The sequence below is a fragment of the Ylistrum balloti genome, unplaced genomic scaffold (genome assembly GCF_031769215.1).
Source record: "Ylistrum balloti isolate Yb309-2 unplaced genomic scaffold, AGI_CSIRO_Ybal_v1 Utg370208, whole genome shotgun sequence".
Lineage (NCBI taxonomy): Eukaryota > Metazoa > Mollusca > Bivalvia > Pectinida > Pectinidae > Ylistrum > Ylistrum balloti.
Window position 1 is genome coordinate 592,361 of NW_026782179.1, and position 22,072 is coordinate 614,432.

The 22,072-nt window shown below is 31.7% G+C and overlaps 1 protein-coding gene across 1 annotated transcript in view; it reads left to right on the top strand.

Moving 5' to 3' along the window:
• Window positions 1–11,936, top strand: part of LOC132551632 (cyclin-dependent kinase-like 4) — a 31,786-nt gene extending 19,850 nt beyond the window's left edge. The window contains exons 9-12 of the mRNA XM_060215809.1: window positions 3,777–3,866; window positions 9,201–9,409; window positions 9,666–9,763; window positions 11,901–11,936. Of these exons, the coding sequence (XP_060071792.1) occupies window positions 3,777–3,866; window positions 9,201–9,409; window positions 9,666–9,763; window positions 11,901–11,936 (433 nt within the window). The remainder of the gene's footprint in view (window positions 1–3,776; window positions 3,867–9,200; window positions 9,410–9,665; window positions 9,764–11,900) is intronic.
• Window positions 11,937–22,072: the final 10,136 nt, after the last annotated feature.

A 22,072-nucleotide genomic window follows, 5' to 3' on the forward strand; every position in this document is an offset into this window, starting at 1 on the left:
TTTACTACCTTTGCTTGTGTGATATATACAATAACGAGCTAATGATGGTGTGTTCTGTTTATATCTACAGACAGTTGCTAGTCATAAGCTCACAATGTCTTAGCTTGGTCAGGTATTTCAATCCGTCTTTATCCTGCTGTATCTATATACTGCTCTAACAAACACTTCCTCATAGCTCTAGCTTATATAATACATGCAAACCTGTACTATCATTCATCATCTACAAAATTTTCCCAAGTTAATTTTTTTCCATATTGTGATCTGCTTTTATTTTGAATTTACATTTTGTACCTATCTACTTTCAGTACAAATTTAAGAAAATAACACGGTTGTGTGATACTAAAAACAAATTTGATAACTTGTACCATAATTTGATAAAAATATTCTTACTTCCTGTATATTCTGACTTCCAGAGTATTCTGACTATCATTAGTGACAGGCAGATAATTGAAAAATTAATTGGAAAATATATTGATTAAGGAAATAAAAGTAACTATATGTGGTGTGATTAACTCCCAAATTGCAAAGATTATTAATTGGTAAAGTTTAGGAAGGACTTGAGATATTTAAGAAAAGCAGAGATCACCTGGAATTCCTTATATAAAGTTGTTGATTTATAGGTAACTAGTAGCCTTCAGAGGTAGAAAATATTAACAATAACAGATTAAAACCAATTGACAAAATATTCACAGCAAAAAAACAAACAAATCAATTAAAATCAATTATTAATTCATTATGTATGGAAATTTATAAATAATTAAACTGAATCGATTCCTATCACTGCTGTTTATGATCAGGATGATATCTGATAAAACAGGTTTGTATGTACATACATGGTAACTAATCCGTAGATCTCGTACAAGCTTATACTGGCTATACCTTTCAGGTATTTACATTTTAAATTTATTCATCTAAGTCCCTATCATCTAGCTCATAATGACCATTGATAATATTAGGTAGGTAGGTAGGTATGTAAGTAGGTAGGTAGGCAGTGAAAGGATTACTCAATCAATAGCACCCCCATTGGATGGATCTAAACAACTAAAACAAAGGATTTGATAAAGCTTCATAAAAAGAAACAGGGTGAAAAAATGTCCCTTATACAGCCATTCCTCTAGTAACATAATGTTAACTTCTATTTCCTATTTTGTGGTCGTCAATCTTCAGGCTCAAGCTCTCTGGACATATCGCTGGATATTTTAAGTTTACCTATAACCTAGTATTGTCACTAATAGGTCATACAACTGATTAGACTTTGATGGTCATCAATCTGTACACTCTGGCTCCCTCACCTTATTACTGGTAACTTCTGGTTTAAGTGATGGTTGGATTTTTGTGGTCATCAATCTGTACACTCTAGCTCCCTCACCTTATTACTGGTAACTTCTGGTTTAAGTGATGGTTGGATTTTTGTGGTCATCAATCTGTACACTCTAGCTCCCTCACCTTATTACTGGTAACTTCTGGTTTAAGTGATGGTTGGATTTTTGTGGTCATCAATCTGTACACTCTAGCTCCCTCACCTTATTACTGGTAACTTCTGGTTTAAGTGATGGTTGGATTTTTGTGGTCATCAATCTGTACACTCTAGCTCCCTCACCTTATTACTGGTAACTTCTGGTTTAAGTGATGGTTGGATTTTTGTGGTCATCAATCTGTACACTCTAGCTCCCTCACCTTATTACTGGTAACTTCTGGTTTAAGTGATGGTTGGATTTTTGTGGTCATCAATCTGTACACTCTAGCTCCCTCACCTTATTACTGGTAACTTCTGGTTTAAGTGATGGTTGGATTTTTGTGGTCATCAATCTGTACACTCTAGCTCCCTCACCTTATTACTGGTAACTTCTGGTTTAAGTGATGGTTGGATTTTTGTGGTCATCAGTCTTCAAGCTGTAGCAGTCCTGACTTATTGCTTGATATATATACATGATAGTTCTAAGATAGTACAAAAAACACAAACGAATAGCACCATTCTGTTGCATCCTTCTAGGACTCGTCAGTGGCTCTAAAAGCCTCAATATTAAACCTATACTGAGGATAATCCTGTGTGATGGAATGAAATGTCTGAATTTAGATTGGAAGATGCACTAGCCCTATGATTCAGTGTTATTTTCATATATCTGGTAATTTTAGAAGAATGTCTGGTATATGTGTATATTCTGCGTGGCATCGTAAAATTGCCTCTTAGACAGATTTACTTCATATTGTCGCAGAAGTATTATTATAATATCAAGTTCCATTTTAATTTAGTAGTCATAAGTTGACATTAAGTGTCAAAGTCGTATTTTACTTAGCTGTCAAAAGTGAAGATAAGGATCATCATAAGTCAAGATTAAGGATCAAATTCACACTTCACTTCATTTTCATAAGTCAAGGTGAAGGGTCATCATCACACTTTACTTACTTGTCAGAAGTCAAGAGTAAGGGTCAAAGTCACACTATATGTTTTTTTTAATAACAAGTAAAACAAGACTTTTTGTTAAACAAGAGTATACAACATTTATGCAGTTACAGGCCCATGTCTGGTAATAAGCCCACCCATTATTTAGGTTTAAGTGTCACCAACTGCTGTTAAGTCATACTATTAAAAGCCAACTCTCCTTTTCTGATTCTTGCTTTACTTATTTAGAAATAAAATGGTACATAACTCCTGAATAGATTCTGATTGTCAAAGCTAAGGATCACTATCTATATACCCAAGATACTTCTAACATATGTTTATTATGTACAAAAACAGGGTTTGTATATTAGTTTGATAATGCATATACAATGTACTATCATTATTTCACTTGTTCATCCTTGCAATAGCTTGCAAAAATTAAGTGTGGTTCCCAATATAGCAGTAAAGATTGAGGTTTCTGTATTATGTTACCCGGGTAATGAAATTATCATTGGCTTTAAATAGATAAAAAAAAGAAGAAGAAGAAAAAAGGAAATTCTCATACAATTCATCAAATTCAAAATTTTCAAATTCAAAGTCATATTCGATAGATTATTTATGGTTTTATGTTTTTATGACTAGAAACTCGGTGTTGCAAAGGATTTGAATCAGGGAATCTTTCTAGAGACACCAGCATGCTGTAGTTAATATGCACTGAGACCACTCCTGTGCTAGTTACCTATTCACAGTTGATTCTGAAATTATCAATGGATTTTTTAAAATTAATTATTCACTCAGAAGCGTGTAATTGCTAGACCCTGTATTATCAGCACACCACACTTGAATTCCAATTAATAATCTAATCAGATAGATATAGATAAAATCACTTAATTAGAATATAAAGTTAACAATTTGTTCACTCATTTAAAGCCACATTATTAAAGTTTTTTGCATATGTTGGCAAATAAGAAATCCTCGGATATACACACATACTTATTTATAATATATATTCACAATTTTAGGTATTTTATATGAAATAAGTCAGAGACCTGTACCAACCTAAAGTATGCTAAATTTAAATACCATTGACATCAACCTATCTCATACATATCTGTATAATATAATATTTATTAATCAATTTTAATTGCATATCATATAAAGAAAGGTTCGTAATGACTTGCCTTATTGTAAATAATGAAAAGACAGTCATTATTTGGGTATTTTCTTTATTATTTTGAAAAAATTAGTACCCAGGAATATGAAGAAAAAATACAAACTGAAGCTGTCTGATTTATGAACAATTATTATTGAGAAATGAAAAACACAAAGATATTCTAAAATATGATCTATGTAGCCTTTTTCTTAGTGTTTTGCCTGTGTATTATTTTTACAGTCCAAATATGGCCAATGTTTCAACAGTAAACAATGTGCATATATCAAGTCCATTGGGTAATGCCCCATATGCGGGGCCTGCTCCGCTGAGGTAAGCCTACAGATGGCGCCATACATGCATGGTACTCAGAGTCTGTTACAGGAATTGGAGCTAACATTAACACGTTGCTAAGACTAAAAAAATACAAACAACTTAAATTGCCTCTCTTAATTCCTCACTTTGAAAAAGGTTATATCCAGGTTTTTTGTATTATTGAACCAAAATATGATCTGATTTTTAATATCTTATCTTTCAAGTCAAATTTTGCCTTTGATTTATGCTAAAATAAAATTAGATAAAAGAAATGTTCAATGTCAAAAAAATTTAACTACTTGGAATGATGAAAATTTAAAGTCAGGAGATTATTGAGGTTGCAATTAAAAAACACAGTGTCCTCTGTCAAAACTAGACTTTTACGAAATAATTGTGTTGTGCCAGAACAGTATATACGTTTTGTTATCTATTCAACTGGCACTGGATCATGTTTCTGTCTATAGTGCACTGTCATGGCAGTGTGAGACTCTTATTTATATTTGATATTTTTAGAAATGGAATGATAAAATAGAGCAATTTTAACAATATTCTTGGCACAATTTCTAGGGGATTGCCTATCATATTGTCAACATCAGTAAAATATAAATACAACCAATATACTACCAGATACTGCCTTATCTCTGACTGAATTTACAAACGGATGTAGACCCCTTTCTGGAAGTCTTAGAAAACGTTTTTATGAGGTCCTTGTTGTGTCCAGCTTAGACAGAGGACACTGTACATGGTTTAATCAGAGACTTGGTTAGTAGGTACTTTTGGTAACAGCTGTGTTAAAAAGGGGTCAGTGAAGCTGGTTGGTATTATAATGATTTGATCATGACCGTAAGTACTTCAGTACTTTGGTACTGACATCACTAACTTTGTTGTTATATCATACCTATATAGCCAAATTGATTTATGTGAGGAAGATTTGGATTGAAAATATATTCTTTGAGTTAGATACAGTGAAGCCTGCCTTAAAGACCTGCTTAAACAATTATACAAGTTCCAAATTGTCCAAAATGATGTTTTATCCCCTTTCTACATGTACTTGCTTGTAAAAACAAGACTACTTCTGTGAGTCTCATATCTACTTTGTCCTTGAACAGTCTTAATAGTCAGGTTTTACCGTGTCTACATATTTTTTTTTTTATATATATATTTTTGTGATGTTTCATATTTGTATTGCCGTATTGTATAAGCTTCAATGCAGTTTGTGTTTAAGAAATTTTACAATTTGAAAATTTCTTGCAGCAATTATCTTCTATGATTATAAGATAGGAAACAAAGATTAGAAACTTCATTTCTACTTGCCACTCTATGACACTTCTGTTATTGCCATCCTCAATCCTTTTACTGTTTCTGTTATGTAGGACTAATGGCTGTCATGATTTGATTATTTCTCTATTTCTGTCAAGTAGTGTATATAATTTTATTAATGTTTAGTAGTTTAGGAATTGTAACATTTTAATATTAGTCAATGTCATCAGCAAGGGTGTGCATGTTAGTGCATAGCCTATTGAAGTGAAATGGAATACAATTAATTTATGGAAACAATCAGCATGAGAGTAGACGTCAGAGAGAGAGAGAGAGAGAAAGGAAGAGAAACAGAGAAAAAGAGAGAGAGAGAGAAAGAAAGGAAGAGTGGAAGGAAGAAAGAGAGTTAAAAAGGGGAACAACAGGAAAAATTATCAATTGCATGTACAATAAGGTTATTTTGGTCATTAGATCTCAGGACCAATATCGACACGGAGTAGCCCCCGTGCGACATGACATTCCTAGGTGAGTTTCTGTCTGGCTTGATCGTGTATCCCTGTCCCACATGGTAATATATCTAACACTCAGGCCACTATCAACATTTCTCACATTTTCAGGTCAAACACAATAAAGAAATGAAAATCATTAAGTGTTTTCTCGAAAATCATTTCTGAACATTTTTTTTTTATTTAGGACTTGGAAATTTGAAATACCAATTAATTTATACTTCATTAATATAAATCATTGGATTTCTAAATAAATATCAAACAAACTTCACAACTTCTTATCAAAATTCATTTTTGAAGTCTTATTCTATGAAAGTAGTTTGCTTGCAAATGTGAAAAAGTTTACCTTTTTTTTTGTTTTGTTTTTGTTGGTTTGTTTTTTGTTGTTGTTGGTTTTTTTTGACAACTGTCAATGTTCAAAAAACTCCTGTAAAATGCAAAATCATTGTTAATGCTATGAATTAGAGAAAAGTAATTTCTAAAACATCTGTTGTGTATTTTGTTTCAAATTCCAACTTGTCCAGGTCTTTAAAAAATTCATAAAAATGAAATACTGACTTTATATAAAAGATATTTTAATCCAGAAAATGAGTTGCTGTTTTCATAGATATCATTTTAGAAACGAAAAGGAAACTGAGAAGGGAAATGTTGGTAGATCCTGAACTCAAAAGGGAAATCCAAAACCCATCATATTGGAAAGTATATAATTTGATAAAAACATGTATGACATTTTATGTCATTATATGATATCTTGTATGTATTTGTTAGTATTGTACTGGTGGGGTAACAATAGAATTTATAGAAAACTCAGTTTGAAGTTTACAATAATAATAATTATATGTGAATTTAACAAAATGGAAACTGATTAATACATTTATGTACGTATGTCCGTAGAATTTAGATAACATTGTTCATACATAGGAAATTATTTACATACTAAAATTTAGATGTTATATTTTTGTTAACTTATATCTGTTTGTCAATATTTGACAAAGTTCATCAATATTTACTGAATCATGTCTTGGTATAACCTCATAACTGTTGTGGTGATGTAAAACCCAAAACCAATATATAAGAAAACAAAATTCTGCTAAAAAATGTATTTTCATTTTTTGTTTTTCTCACCCTCTATCTCTTGGAGAGAAATATGTATTTATAATTGTTTATTTAAGCTGTGAACAGCCAATCATTCCATCAATATTGGTAATAATGAATTTTGAATTTAGCAGAATTTTTCATTCTAGGTGTAATTGAATGTACCCCTTCTTTTCCTAAAAAAAAAAAAAAAAAATTGTGTTTTATTTCAATTGATCATATTAGTGATGTAACAAAATGTTTATGATGTTTTAAATAATAATAACAATTCATACCAACAAACTGAGTTTCATAACAAGACATTTTTATACATATTTGATGAAACAGTTGATCTATGTAATAGTAAAATTCACTGACATGTATATATTGAAAATCATAAGATCACTATTAATACGATGTTGTATTATTGATTTGAGTGTGTGGACATTTATCCTTTTTCTATACAGTATATTTACAGATTTTACATATGCCTTTCCCAGTATATAATCATCTTTTATCAGTTGAAAATTTGAAAATATAGAAGCAATTTGATTAACATATTTCTTACTGTTGAATCAGCTCTTCAAGTAATTTGTTAAAAATTATGAAATTCTTATTTATAGGTTACATTCCTAAATTTTTTTTTTCAGCCTTCATAAATTTTTAAAATGTTTTGATTCAAGCTTTAGGTTTTCAGCATTCGTGCCTGCTATGTACAGGTAGAGAAATTCTCTGTAGGTCGATCAATTGGATATAAGACTAGTTCTGTCCACCAGAGGTCCAAGGTTCAATAATTATGGAGGCTTTAATGTGGAAAATCATCTCTACATTGGTGGGGCAATCCCATCGATCTGCTTTTCTTTTCACTTCTGCATCAGGAGATAGATTTTAGAGTCACTATCATGTGTTGAAGTGTAGCAAGTTTGAAACTGAATAAGTCTACACTATTGTCAAATTACCATTGTAGCAGTTAATCTCTCAAACTTTTCCAAAGTGATAGCTTGGTTGGTTTCTTTTTCTCTTTGTTGTCATAATGCGCTACTCATTCAGGAAACACTAGATTTGTTGAATACAGGATAAGTTGACATATTTGCTCCTAAAGTCACAATAAGCATTTCCAGACTATAACTTATGGATTGAAAAAGTTAAATGAAATCATTCTGAGTGAATTTCAAAACTGAAAGTCTCCATTTTACACAGGGATAGAGATTTATCACAAGCTTGGTAAGTTGCCTCATCTAGCTTGTGTTTCTTATGAACCACCAAAATTTACCTTGAAATTAAAAGAGTATGCTTGATTCGTTTAATACTTGAAAAAATTTACCACAAAATTAGATATGTTAATGATAAAATATGTGTCATGGATATGTAGGTATATAGAATGTAGATAAATATTGTCATGTGGTTGGAATTTTAGTTTCCTGAAAATGCCTTTTGGATAACAAGTGAAACAGATTTGCATAAAAGAATGGAGATTAAAAGCGAGGGAAAAAAAGTAAAAAAAAAAATGGAAGAAAAAAAAAGCAAAAAAAAAATTGATGAATGTATGGATGAAATTTATATCATACTAAAGAATAACAAATTTCATGGTCAGGTCTACAGTGTTTGAATTCTGAAGGAACAAACTGTCCCAATTGTAGCATATTTGGGGTATAATAATTTATTATTGTTTAATGGATACAAGAACTTGGGTCATAATTAAATACATTTATGGTAAAATTTTGGTGGTGCAATTTAAGTCACAGATTAATCCTAAAAGATGCAGTTATTTCCATGTCACGTCAATTGGATGCAAACACTTCTCAATAAACTAACACCACTTTCTTCTGTGGAAGACTATACTGCTTCAAACCATAACTTCAACCTGCATTTACAGTATCCAAGTCTGGTAACCAAATTACAAACAGGCAAAAACATGTCTGATGAAACAATATACAACTATAGACAAGATTGAAGGTGCATGAACAAATATTGTGCTGAATATCACTTGATGCTATATCACACCTGTACTAGTTTGACCAGCATCTTTCAAGCACCTGTGTGCTGAATGAGTTTTAAGCACACATAAGGCTTTTTCTGACTCTTGGACACACACAGTTTTTCAGATTTCTTACAGTTCTTAATCATGTCTTGATTAATTAATTCTCAAAACAGTTTGAAATGGAGTATTTTGGGAATAGCCTTAATTATTCATTATTAAGTAATGGGGTTAATTAGTTTAAGTTGAAATACAAAGTTATGACATCTTTATTGAAATTAAATTGTTGTTTTTTAAATATGTCATGATGATTAAGATGATGAATGACACTGTATATTAAGAAATACAATTTCATAAATCTACTGTTAGCTTTCAGGGTTGTTGTTGCTGTATTGTTGCTAATGAATATCTCCCTAGGGGATTTTTGCATTTGATTGTCACAAAGTGAATGATATGTCTTGAATTATTATGGGATATTAACAAAATTCACAAAATTATTATGAAGTAAGACTTCTTCAAACAATTACATTTTTTCAGGGTAAGTGATAAAGTTATTAAGAAAACATCCAGCAACTTCACAAAGAAGACACTGTTGACAAATCACCATAGCAACACCATCAGTCCCCAGCCACTCCAATCGGAGAAGAGTTTCCTTCATGATAAGTCTCTGACACGTGTCAAAGCTCATAGTCCAGACAAGAAGGAAAAGGAAAGTCTAAGTTTACCTGAACTGAAAGGTGCTGAAGGTATGGCTTTCAGAACAGGTAATCGTCACTTTAAAAGAAACACTTGTTCTATTTAGTTATTCCAGTGTAATAAAACATTGAGCTAGATTCAGTGTTTAACTTTTTATCAATGTGCATAATCCAATAAATTTAGCTATATCTGTCTGGACACATTATTTCTACAGTTTTGTATGGTAATCTAAAGCACAAAGTTTATAAAAATAAGATACCATTTTCCCTGACTTTTCTTGAAAATGTATATGTTTTTTTGTTACAGCTCACCCATCGAAGATGAAGTTGAAACAGCGTTCAACCGTTGCCACCATACCACACATTACCAACTTGGATCCTTTCAATGCTAACACATCGGGTCAGGTATGACCAATGATAAAGTTTACCATTTCTGGTTGGTATCCTTCCTTCTCTCTATTGGCTTTTTCTGCTGTGGTGAGGCGGCGGCCTATTGAAATGCATTTGGATTGAATTCCAGGTGATGGATTTGATTAACAAGGGCTGATGGAAGAGTTGTTGTTATGTTTAGGGTCCTTCATGAAAGGAAGTATTCAACTTAGCTAAGAATAAAGGAATTAGTTGTTTATGCTCAGTCTCCGGAAAACCTGATTCAAAAGAATTATTTCAGAGAAAAAATATTCACCTTAGAAAAGTCTGAAGTACGATGTACATGTATTTCAGTTTGGCCTTTCATTGTAAGCTGTTGATTGGAGAACAATATACCTCCGGTGTTGACTATCAGTTGTATTTCATTGTTAAGGGTTCTTTTTAGGTCGCCTGAGCCTGAGCCTGAGCCATCATGATTTGTCTGTCGTCGTGCGTCGTGCGTTGTGCATTGTGCGTCATGCGTTGTTAACTTTTCACATATTCGACTTCTTCTCAAGAACCACTGAATGGATTTTGACCAAACTTGGCACAAAGCATCCCCATGGGAAATTGCTTCAAGTTTGCAAAGAAAAAGGGCGTGGCCCTAATAGGGGCGCCAGGAGGGGGAAAAAGGGGATAAAATTAGGTAAATCTTTAAAAGTCTTCTTCTCATGAACCAACAGTCAGATTAAGCTCCTATTTGATATTTAGGGTCCTTATGGCATGGTCTACAAAGTTTGCGAATGAAAAAAAATCGGGTCAAAAACGGCCCCACTAGGGGGCGCTCAAAAGGGTCAAAAATTCAATTTTGACCGATTTCAACCAAATTTGGTAGAAAGCATCCCATCGTGAAGGACATATGAAATTATGTTGATAAAAACCGATTTTGTCCCCTTTGGGGCCCATAAGGTGTGTGAAAGGGGCCATATGTAAAAACCTTCTTTAAATGACTTCTTCTCATAGAACCATTGGATGGATTTTGACCAATCTTGGCACAAAGCATCCCCATGGGAAGCCACTTCAAGTTTGCAAAGAAAAATGGCGTGGCCCCAATAGGGGCCCCAGGAGGGGGAAAACGGGAAACTTGATTCGAATATTCTACACAAGGTCCTGGCAAGTGTTTTAACTTTTTGGGGCGATTCAAAATCCAAGATGGCCACCCTGGCCTCTGTTTGGCTAAGACATTATGGACTTCCTATCAAGAACCATTGGGTGGGTCAACTTGGTACAGATGTTTTACACATTGTCCTGCGCAAGTGTTGTTACATTTTTGCAACATTTTAAAATCCCCAGATTATTGACATATATTCCTTAGGTGACCATTAAGGCCCCTTGGGCCTATTGTTTAACTTAAAATCAGTTTTGATTGGCTTTTCTCCATCTCAATCTATATACTTCATACATATTAATTTTGCATTTACATTCCATAATTGAGGAGACAGAGAATAACAAAGAACACTATAAAGATGTCACTGGGTTGATAACAGAATCTCTGATTTTTTGTCTATGTTTTTCAATGTTTTCAGTTTTGCTGTTTAACTACATTCATTGTTGTATCTTAATCAGCTTGTTTTACATTAAAAGACTAATAATGCAGAGTAACTGAAGTGATTTCTACTTGATTTAAAATGGAGCTTTCCCGAGTATTATCGAAAAAATGTCCTCCTCATCTGGGCAGAGCTGTGGGCCCCAAAAATTGAATAAGAAGTTAATCTTTCAATAAATAGAGATAAAGGTATTATGATGTAATCAGCACAGAGATTTCTCATCTTTGTATTTCATGGTGAAGGATTGACAGTCATCGGGTTTTGTTATGTATTTCTTCAGATTTATTGGTTTACTTGTACTGCTTATAAAGCTTTGACTTTGCTGTGTTATTTTCACATTTCCATTGTATTACTATTGCATTGTACTACATATATTTCCCTAAACACTAAAAATTTTCTTGTAATAGAAAGTAGTAAAGAACTTTTTTTTTTTTAATTTTACAAATCATCACAGACTTATTTTTTATTCTTAAAATAAATATTTGATATCTTTTGTCCAAGTGGATTACTCAGATCGAATATAAGTTTTGTTTTATGATCAATTGCAAACAAACTGAACATTTACTGATTTTTTGTTCAACTTTCAGAGTGATGACAGAGATGGAAACTTGCCAGCTGTATGACAATTAACCTTGTATGGAAATATTTAAACATGAACATAAAACTGGGATAAGCCAGAGGTGGACGTGGGCTATTGAAAGAGGAAAGTGTGTCTGTTATTGAAGGAGTGATCTAGCACAGCAGGAAAAGAAAATTACTTCTTCACATTTACTAGAAATATTCATGGAAAGGACATGAACAGTTTGTGGGAATTGTGAAATTAATCATTTTGTATATATGGAGTCCTTTCCTGTGATGAAATAATGGAAGCTGTTGACCTTCCCAGGAGATGAAACCAATTATCCAATTAACCAAAGATGGCCATAAACATGGAAAAATCAACCTCACTGATTGTCTCAATGATATCCATTGGTTAGATTAGTCACTATGTATTGTTTCACCTGGTTGTCCAGTGTGATATATTCTATACAATTACTGTCTGAGGAAATCAAATGATTGTGGTTTCATTTTACTATTAAATCTATTATAAGCTAAAGCTGATTAAATTTAATCATTTCCCAAAGCATTTGCATCTGCAAGGAAAAAATTATATTGGGTCTGATGAATTACTTACTTGTATTTTGTTGCTCATGCAGTTCTGCCTCGGTTTTGTTTTAGTTTCGTGTTTAAGGATTTCCATACACCAGTTGGGTAGCATGGTGCAGTGGTTAGCACCAAGAAATCCTGATAACTGGGTCAGGAGTTTGTCTGGCACTCGTCAGTGTCCATAGATATTGAAAAACAGTATTATTTGGTCTAGTTGACCAAGCTGTAGTAAAATTGGAGGAAAGATGTTTATATTTCATAATTCAGATATTAAAATAAGTAAACTTTATAATATTGCCCCATAATTTGTAAGGGTAAGTTTATCTAGTCTACTAATCTCTATAAATGAAATGAACTAACTTAGACTTCTAAAAATGTTAAATACAGTAGCCTTAAAACAAACATTCTTACCAAGGGAGGTAATTAGGAATCAGCTTACTTCATTTAACAGAGTGTGATCAGAAAGAATGCAAAACATCATCCTTATAACATATTTTTATTATATATCTGTTCATTATGACACATGTAAATTTCTCTACATTGAAATTTAACATTTAACATCCATTTTGTTTTCCATGCATAGTAATGTTAAACATTTTGAAATTGAAATTATTAAAAGTCATTTTGATGTTTAAATTTTGCACAAGATAGAAAAATATCTGTAAATCATTCTGTAATCTATTTTGTGGTAATACCTTGTCAACTTTTATCTTTGAAATGTGAGATAGATATAAAACATATTCAGAGAACTGAAAAAAAAAATATGTTTTTATCAAAATTATTTTTGTAAAGATATTCAGCAACCTTGAAGGATTACTTCTGGGATCTAAATTGCCAGGGCTTTCTATTACATTGTTTATATAGTGTAGATAATTTTCTTTTCTTTATTTATTTAAAATCTAAATCAAGTCTTTCAAATGCTGATTTGATAAGCGTTAATACGGTTTACTCACTAGTTTTTATTTTCCACACATTTTGTTCTTGTTACTCAACCTCCCTAGTCCTGTTTTCATTCAAGTTGCAGTATGTAATTCTTAAGGTGAAGTTTTAGTTTTAGGAAACTAAACAATACCATAAAGATTTGATTACATGGGTTGCCTTTTAGAACTGTTTTCTGTTTTGTTTGTTCAGAAAATAAACATAAAAAATACATACCCAGGGGATTGGCTTGGTATTAATTTTCATATAAACTTAAAAGTTGTTTAAAATGATTTCTAGACTGTTATCTCATCAAGATACCAAGAATATCGGATGTTTTTGATTGATTGCAAAAACCTTCTCAGATTCTTCGTCTAAGGTATATTTCGGCAATATATACACTTGGTAAAAGTTGAATTTAGATAGTATCAAGATAACAGTGCTAAACTAATGTATGCAAATGCAATAAAAGTTCAAAAATAGTCGTTTGATTGAACAGTTCATTAACTTATTAATGATTTTATGAGACTATGGTAAGATAAATCTCACTGGTCCTCTAATGTGATGCTGTATTACATCATGACTAGAAATGTCATATACATGTAGTTAATTGCAATTAAAATGCATGACTGATCAACAATACAATACTATTCATAACATTGTTTTATCACTTATTATGTTCATTTGATACTTTCATTTCTTTTCCCAGTATTTGCTTTGCTCAAGATTGAAAATACTTTTTTGATAAATTTATAAATCTTAAAAAAATGATTAAAAAAAAATCTCTTTTTCTAAAGCAGTTACCTGATCACTTTTTCAATAAGAAATGGAGATAACCTTAGAAAGTCAGGGTTTAACATCAATCAGATAACAATTTATGGCATTTGTTTTTAGTCATTTCTTTTATTGTGTGGGAAACCTGATATTGATACAAGAAGGTGTGATGTGAATCTCAAGTATTTGTTATTTGAGAACTTTACTATATAGTGATCAAGTTCTTTTGCCAATATTTTCTGCAATATGTTACATTGATTCAGAACTAACTTATATTTTTATGTTAAATATTTTACTGGTATAGTCATTTGTGTGATATATATAGATTGACATGTGAAGTTTGCAATCTCCTAGTCTTGTAAAATTTCATAACTTTCTAGATCAGATAGCTACCATTGGCATAGAATGTTGCGTTATGGAAATTAAGTTATGTAAAATTGGTGATGCATGTTTAAATTGTTCATTATCATTCTTCTGTATGTTGATATGGTTTTACAGAGACTGGACAACTTTTGACTGGTAGGCTTGAACGTTAGTCAAATACTACTTACAAGGAGGTGAAGGAATGTTTGATGATAGAGTGGTATGAGATTTACGTTTGAGTATGAGTGTTTAAAGAGTAAATTCAAATAGAAATTATTTCACTTTTGAATACAAGTCCAAATTTAGGTGCTGTGCCAAAATTTAAGTATAGATTTCATTTATGCCAGTTCAGGACATTTAATAATTTCCCATTCAGCAGATGATTTAGGAGTGTAAAGGGCTGCGTAGGCATGGCACAACAAATACGCAGCTTTCATTCACACGTGATATTTCAAAATGGAAAGCATTTTTTGTAAAGTGAAGGATCTGATTCTGTGGGAGTTAGCTCCCTTATTTTAGACGACAAATTGACTTTACTCATTACAAAGTAATCTCCATTTGGCTTTTGTATTCGACTATTTACATGTACGTTGTATTATTAACAGAACTACTAGTACAGAGATTATATCTGTAAATAATTGTTATGAGTGTGTTCATGGATATGAATAAACTGAAACTAAGGACCGAGTGCAAGTCAGTGATGAAAGTTGTGAAAAAATAAACTTTGAGTGCAATGTAGTGTATGTATATATGTTGCATAATCAAATGGTTATCAAATATGGAATATTGTTTGTTTTGCAAAAGACCAATATACTGACACTATTGTTTTTACAATTTCATTAATGCTCTTTTTAAAACTGTGCATAATGTGATCATATCATAATATACTTATTGGTTTACATTATAGGGACTTTGTTGTGACATAGTAGTCCTCCAGTATATTTTGTGTGTAAAAATCTGTGTTTTATCTATGTAGCTATAATTGTAATATAACAGTGCCAATGTTTATATCCATATATCAGAAATGTTGTCTACAAAGAGAAGAAATTCAAACCAATACTATCCACTGAGTCATGATATCCAAGGATAACGTAGTTGACACAGATTTGTTGGCATTTTTCTTTTTTTTTTTTTTTTGTTTCATTGTTATGTTAATTTTTTGTCTTGAAACTGTATTCACAGGTGGGTGCTTGTAAAACTCAATAAACACAATTTTCAGGATAAATATTGCATGTTGTATTTTCACAACTTACATTCAGGGTTCCAAAGTCAATATGACCATAATTTATGATCATCAATCCATTCAGCAACGTCACTTCAGTGTCTACATTTCTGAAGATATTTGATTAAACTGTATGTTAAGGTCATATATCTGAGAATACCTTGAATGTTTTAGGGTGCTAAGGTCAATGTCAACATAGAAAGTCACACAACTTTTTCAGTGACTCCAGGCTTAAGCAACTTCATTTGGCAAAATAGCTCAATGATCAAACCATATATTATAAGATCATTTCTTACAAGAGTTCCTTAAATGATTTGTATGAGGGTTTCAAGATTTAAAAATCACTGTAAATATCTGTACAATAGCATCAATCACCTTTGTAACATTAGTAGAGTGACTTTTCCTTAAAGGATTGTTTAAGCAGACCTTAAGAAGAAACAATTCATCTGATCTTGTTTTGACATCTCTTTCTCGGGCTTTATGATCATGACAGTGAGACATTATGATGAAATAATTTTTGGGAGAGTAATTTTTGCCATGTTTTGGAGAGGTGGGCCCAGCCTAAATAAATGTCTTCAATTAAGTTACTTCATTTATGAATGTATTTTAATAAAAACTTGACCAAAGGCCATGGATGAGTTTAATACCTCAAGTTAGTTCATATTTCAGAGTTCCAAGATTAATGGCACCAATAACTTTTTACAGAAACCATTTTAAAACATGTCCATTAAGGATATCTTAACTCAGTAATTCATTTGTCTTGCTGATACATTGTGGGCATTTTGAACTTGTATGCCTTAGCCAGTATATGTATATTTCAGTGTGACAGCACTATAAAGTATAAATCACTTCCACACAATCACCAGGAGGCTTACCGTCCACAAACACACATAAACTCACCTCTTACACATTAAGAGACAATCTTTAAATGATATACATTACTGTTGATAGGGTGTTTATCAGTATTAAATGTGAAATCATAACCTTACCCATGGGAATTTGTGAATAAGACTATCACCATCATGCTTCATCTTGTATATCTTATAATCATTACAGGGTCTGTATTTCTGAAAACATTTACAGCCATTACTTATATATATATACACCATAAATAGGCAATGTATATATACTGGTATGTGTACCATTGCCAGAAATTTGAGGAATTATCTCCCTTTTAAACTTTTCCGAGTCAAAAGTTTAGAGTGCAAAATGTAAGCTACAGATAATCTCCCCTTACCATATTGGCTCAGATATGCAAATGAATTTGTACCATAGGTAGCATACTGCTTCAAAAGTTGAAATTCAAAAGATCACCTGGGTCCATTTTCCGAAAAATTGGGGATTGAGCTATCTCATTTGCATCAAGTTAAGAGAAGTGATCTCCCTTTTTTTATTTGATTGAACCAAATATGTAAATGAGTTTTCACTGATGATAGAATATTTCTCTGAAAGTATAATTCAAAACTAAATCTAGGGTAAGTGGCAGGGTGGGGTCCTGGCTTTCACCATTCAAAATGATTCATTGAATTCAACTTCAGTTTACTACTGTATTCGGATTTCATCCATAATCTGCATTAGTTCACATGTGAATCATCTTTTTGTTTTTCCTTATAATGAAACGGCAAAGACATCCATATATGTACATTGATTAATTGGGGTTCATATCTTTGTTCTGGTCACTGCTCAGCCAAGGACACTTATAAATGTTCCATGAAATCATAAGCTGGAAAAGTATCAATATTAAAATCTTTTCTTGGAATTGCTGTTGTTGGTATCAGTTCATTTACATATTTAGAAAAATTTTTAGAGAAAGAGCCATCATTTGCAAAGGGGAGATAACTAAATTCTTGGCCAAGTCAAAGCTGTAGTTCAGGTGTATGTTGCCTACTTACAAGTACATAAGATGAAATTTTCACCTGGGATCGAGGATGGTTTATTTGCATGCTTACTTTCCCATATTAGATAAGGCTCAAATAGGCATATTGATTACTCTGAAGTTTACTAGATAAAAAATTGAACTAATATGATTTATCCAAAGAAAAGGCTAAAAGCAACTGTATCACATCGTAATATCTAAACAATCTGTCTTTAGTAAACACTTACCATACATATACTGTAATGAGCCCAGGACACCCAACACATAAGCTGTGACTCAAAATCGTGGTTGGGCTTTATTGCATGACAATGAAATGTAAGGTATGGACTTATTACTAGATAAATATCGCAATATTATTTGATAGTGATCTCAACCACTTTTCTTGCTCTAACTGATGTTTGGCACATTCTTCAGCTTCCACTGAGGTCAGCCCCTCACAATTCTGAATTCCTACCACTAAAGAATGGCTCCAGAATGTCTGCCCTGAAGTTCCTCTTCATGAAGTTATTGAAACAAACCTTTGATAGAACAGTGGATACCCAGTTACAGTGTAATCTCATGATGGTTCTATAGAACATACAAACTAAATAATTGTTTTGAAATAAAACACAAAACCGAGTTAATTCACCAAATTATTTATCTTAAAAGTAATTTACAGTTTAGGTATATAAATCTAAATATGAAATGTTATATATTTTAAAATAAACATAGTACATGTAATATTTTTATCAAGTAATGAGAGATAAAATCAGTAATAATACTGTACTCATACATAGGAGAAACATTTCAAATCAAGATATTTATAATATGATATCATACCAATATACGAACATTATATATACAAAGCTTTGCTGGACACATACGTTATATACACAACATTTTATAAACATAAGTGGCTTGTATTCATGTTTCAATTGCTAACAGCTCTCATTGACAGACTGGATCTGCCAGAAGGAAACTCTCCTGCATGATAACAAGGTACAAAAGTCAAGAGTTTTAATGAAATCTTTACCCTGAATCATATCTGTGGTAGGGATGAAATCTTTTAACAAGACATGGAAGTACAAGAGGAGACTGAAATTTACTAACACCTCTTTGTTACTGAATTCTGTCCACAGAATAGCAATAACTATTTATTATATATTGTCCCCAGACATGTTAAGGTAATCACACACACATACTCGCATACATAAAAAGGACCAGTCTATCATTTATCATTTTCATCTCCTCTTTTTTAACCCCTATCCTGTCTTGGAGAGGTCAAGCGAATTGTTTAAGTAAACTTTTATTTAAATGGACTGTAAAGATGGGATTTTCTTTAAAAGGAAAACCTCTATTCGGTCCCCCTTCCCTCTCTCTCTCTAGCAAAGTGACCATGCACACTTCTGATGTTAACTCATAACATACATGCATTTCAGAAGAACTAAGTCACACCAATGACAGAAGAGGCCGTACTCTAATCCTTTTTGGATCTGTGAGCTTGATACACTTGACAAACACATTTTGATTTTAAGAAAATTTTAACCAAAAACTCCTTTCAGAACTTTAATGTAAGTATTCCTTATGCTATATATAAGCAAAACATCCTGAAGATTTATAATATTTACTAGGGGTACAGTATGCAAACATTTGAGAATGCTGCACATATGATTGTCTAGAGTTGGGCAAGATATTTGCACAACTGAAATTCTTTAACATACACTCTATTTATGCTTGATTTTATCATCATATTTACTAAATCATGAAGCATAAATGGATGAATGGATGCATTAAAAAGCATTAAACATCTTCAAATATATGACAGATTCACAACAAAATTTGTAAATGAAGCTGATAAAAAAAATCAAGCCAAATTAAAAAAGACGACCATAAATTTAAAAAAGACGATAATAAACATTCTAATTTACAGTTTTGCAAACTTTTTTTCCATGGTGTGAACAATAAACAGAAACTGAATAAAAAAAAAAGAAAAGAAAAGAAAAAATAAAAACACATCACAAACATGTGGAGAAAATATCAATTATTTCCTAATTGAGCAACCACATCACATACAATATAAAGTCATGAATGGTCCTCTAAATGAATGAAATATTTCACAACACAAAAAGGTGAAAAGAAGAAAAAATCATATCCTTAGTATCATTTCATTACTCAAGAAAACGAAATTATTTCTGGGATGTGTTCAGATTAATTTCAAGGATGTATTGAGATGGAGAAACCTACTTCTACTTCCACGCATTAAGATATAATATTTTTAATTTTTATCCTGAACAATTACCATTGTTTTCATTAAACGCCTCTCTTTAGTGAAAATGTCGGAGTTTCTGACCTTTCATTTAATTTTTTGAATATTCAGTACTGGAGGATGAAATCAGAAACCAAAGATTCCTGGGGAAAGGTCGAAACACTGGTGATTATAATGTAATTATACAGACTGTCCACAGCAAAACTGAAACACTGACACCTGTTGATATAGTCTAACTTACCCTGTTTATTCTAATTTCAATGTCATGTTCAGAAATGAGTATTTCACAGTTTCCAACACAAGTAGGATTACTTTCTGATTATAAAGAAATCGTACCTCCTCAAAAATCATAACAATCTTTATTAAGGTTTTTGATTTCCTCTTGATCCTGTTGACGTCCGATGACAACCGGGACATCGGTCTTCTCCCAATCTTATTGGTGTTTTTTATTTAATATGTTTAGGTTTGTGTAACATTTATGTCTCATTGTTGATAAGGAAAAGCAGCATTAAATGAAAACAAATATCAAAAATGTATCTAAAGGGAGGCTCAAGATTTTTTGTCAAATTACTCCAGTTTCTGTATTTCATAATGTTAATTATCAATGTCTGGTATTCATGAAAGTATCATTTACTTTAAGAATCCATGATATGGAGATCTTGTTAGTGTAATGTCTGGCTAGCTGCTAAACATACAAGGATTTCAACATACCATTTACAGACAATGGCACTTGACTATGTCCTAATGTTAAAAAAATTCACATAAGATATTCAGTTATTCACCACTCTGACTTAGACAGAAAAAAATTTCACTCGTTTATTCTTTGTATCTTACTGGGTATAATTTAATAGGGCATGGTAATTTTTCAGCATTGCTTCTCTTCTAAGAAAAAGATTATGTATGATTAAAAAACATAATATCAGATCACTGTGTATCAACTTCCACAAGTAAATCAAAACAGTGAAGTAATACAGATGTTTAAACAACAACCTAAAATAATTATATTTATAGAATATTAAAAAACCTCCAATGTTTTTGTGAAATTTATTTCATTATTTTACCTCCAAAGATCTTATTGATATATAATAAAAATCTCAAATATTTCAAAGATATCTAAAACGTTGACCTAATTTAACAGTTATGTCATGTTCTAGATACAACTGCGGGCAAGAGATGAAATATCATTTTTATAGCTGGCTAATTTTCTGAATGATTTTAGTCATGAGCTGAGTCCAGGATTTACCAAACACACCGATTTAAGAAGATGTCAGAATTTTTTTTCCAACATGCTAAAAGGACCATGAATCATTTTCAGTTTTATTCTTTAAAACTGATCTCCATTTCAAAAACCCTAGATTTTTTAATAGCCAACCACAGATATCATCGCATCTTACCTTAAAGCAACCTGAAGGAGTTTCAGTTTTACATGAAAAGACAGATTCATCAAGAACTCAACAGATACAGACTTTAGCAGACCTCTAGTGACTACTGATATTAATGTAACACTCAAGATATTTGTGTGAATATCAATGTAGTCACTCCCACCTTTTAAGCTATATTTAGCCTATACTGAAACATCAAATGCTCATGATTATCTATTCGATTTTATTTGAATGTAAACATTTTCACATTTTATCTGTCGGTTATTTCTTTCTACAGTCATTTTCATTTATCAACTACTATCATCACCTAAAACATATCAGTTGATACATAGATACTGTACTCGAGAAAACATTCACTATAATGTAACTCATACAACTTCAAAATCACCTGAAATTGCTTGGTAATTAACAACCAATCTAAGGTTTCTGAAAGATCTAATTCACAATCTGAATGAAACTTAGTAAAAAAAATTATTTTTGTTCATAATATCTTGATTTCAAATCAAAATCTCTAATTAACATCAGATCTAAATATAATGTAGACAAATTAAATGTAAATATAGAACAATATCACAACCACAAAACAAAATGACAATTAAATCCAGACAAATACAAACAAGGAATTTAAATTTTAAAACTTGACCTATCACTTAGAATTAATCCTATCTAGAAGATACACACTTTTGAAATAATTTCCAAAATCGAAAACAATTAAAAGTTCTTGAAGTAAAATGTAAAACAAAAATCAAAATATATCAATTATCATTATCCAATAAAAAACTTCCATACAATGATCACAGTTATTGTCTATGAAATGATACATTTGAAAAATG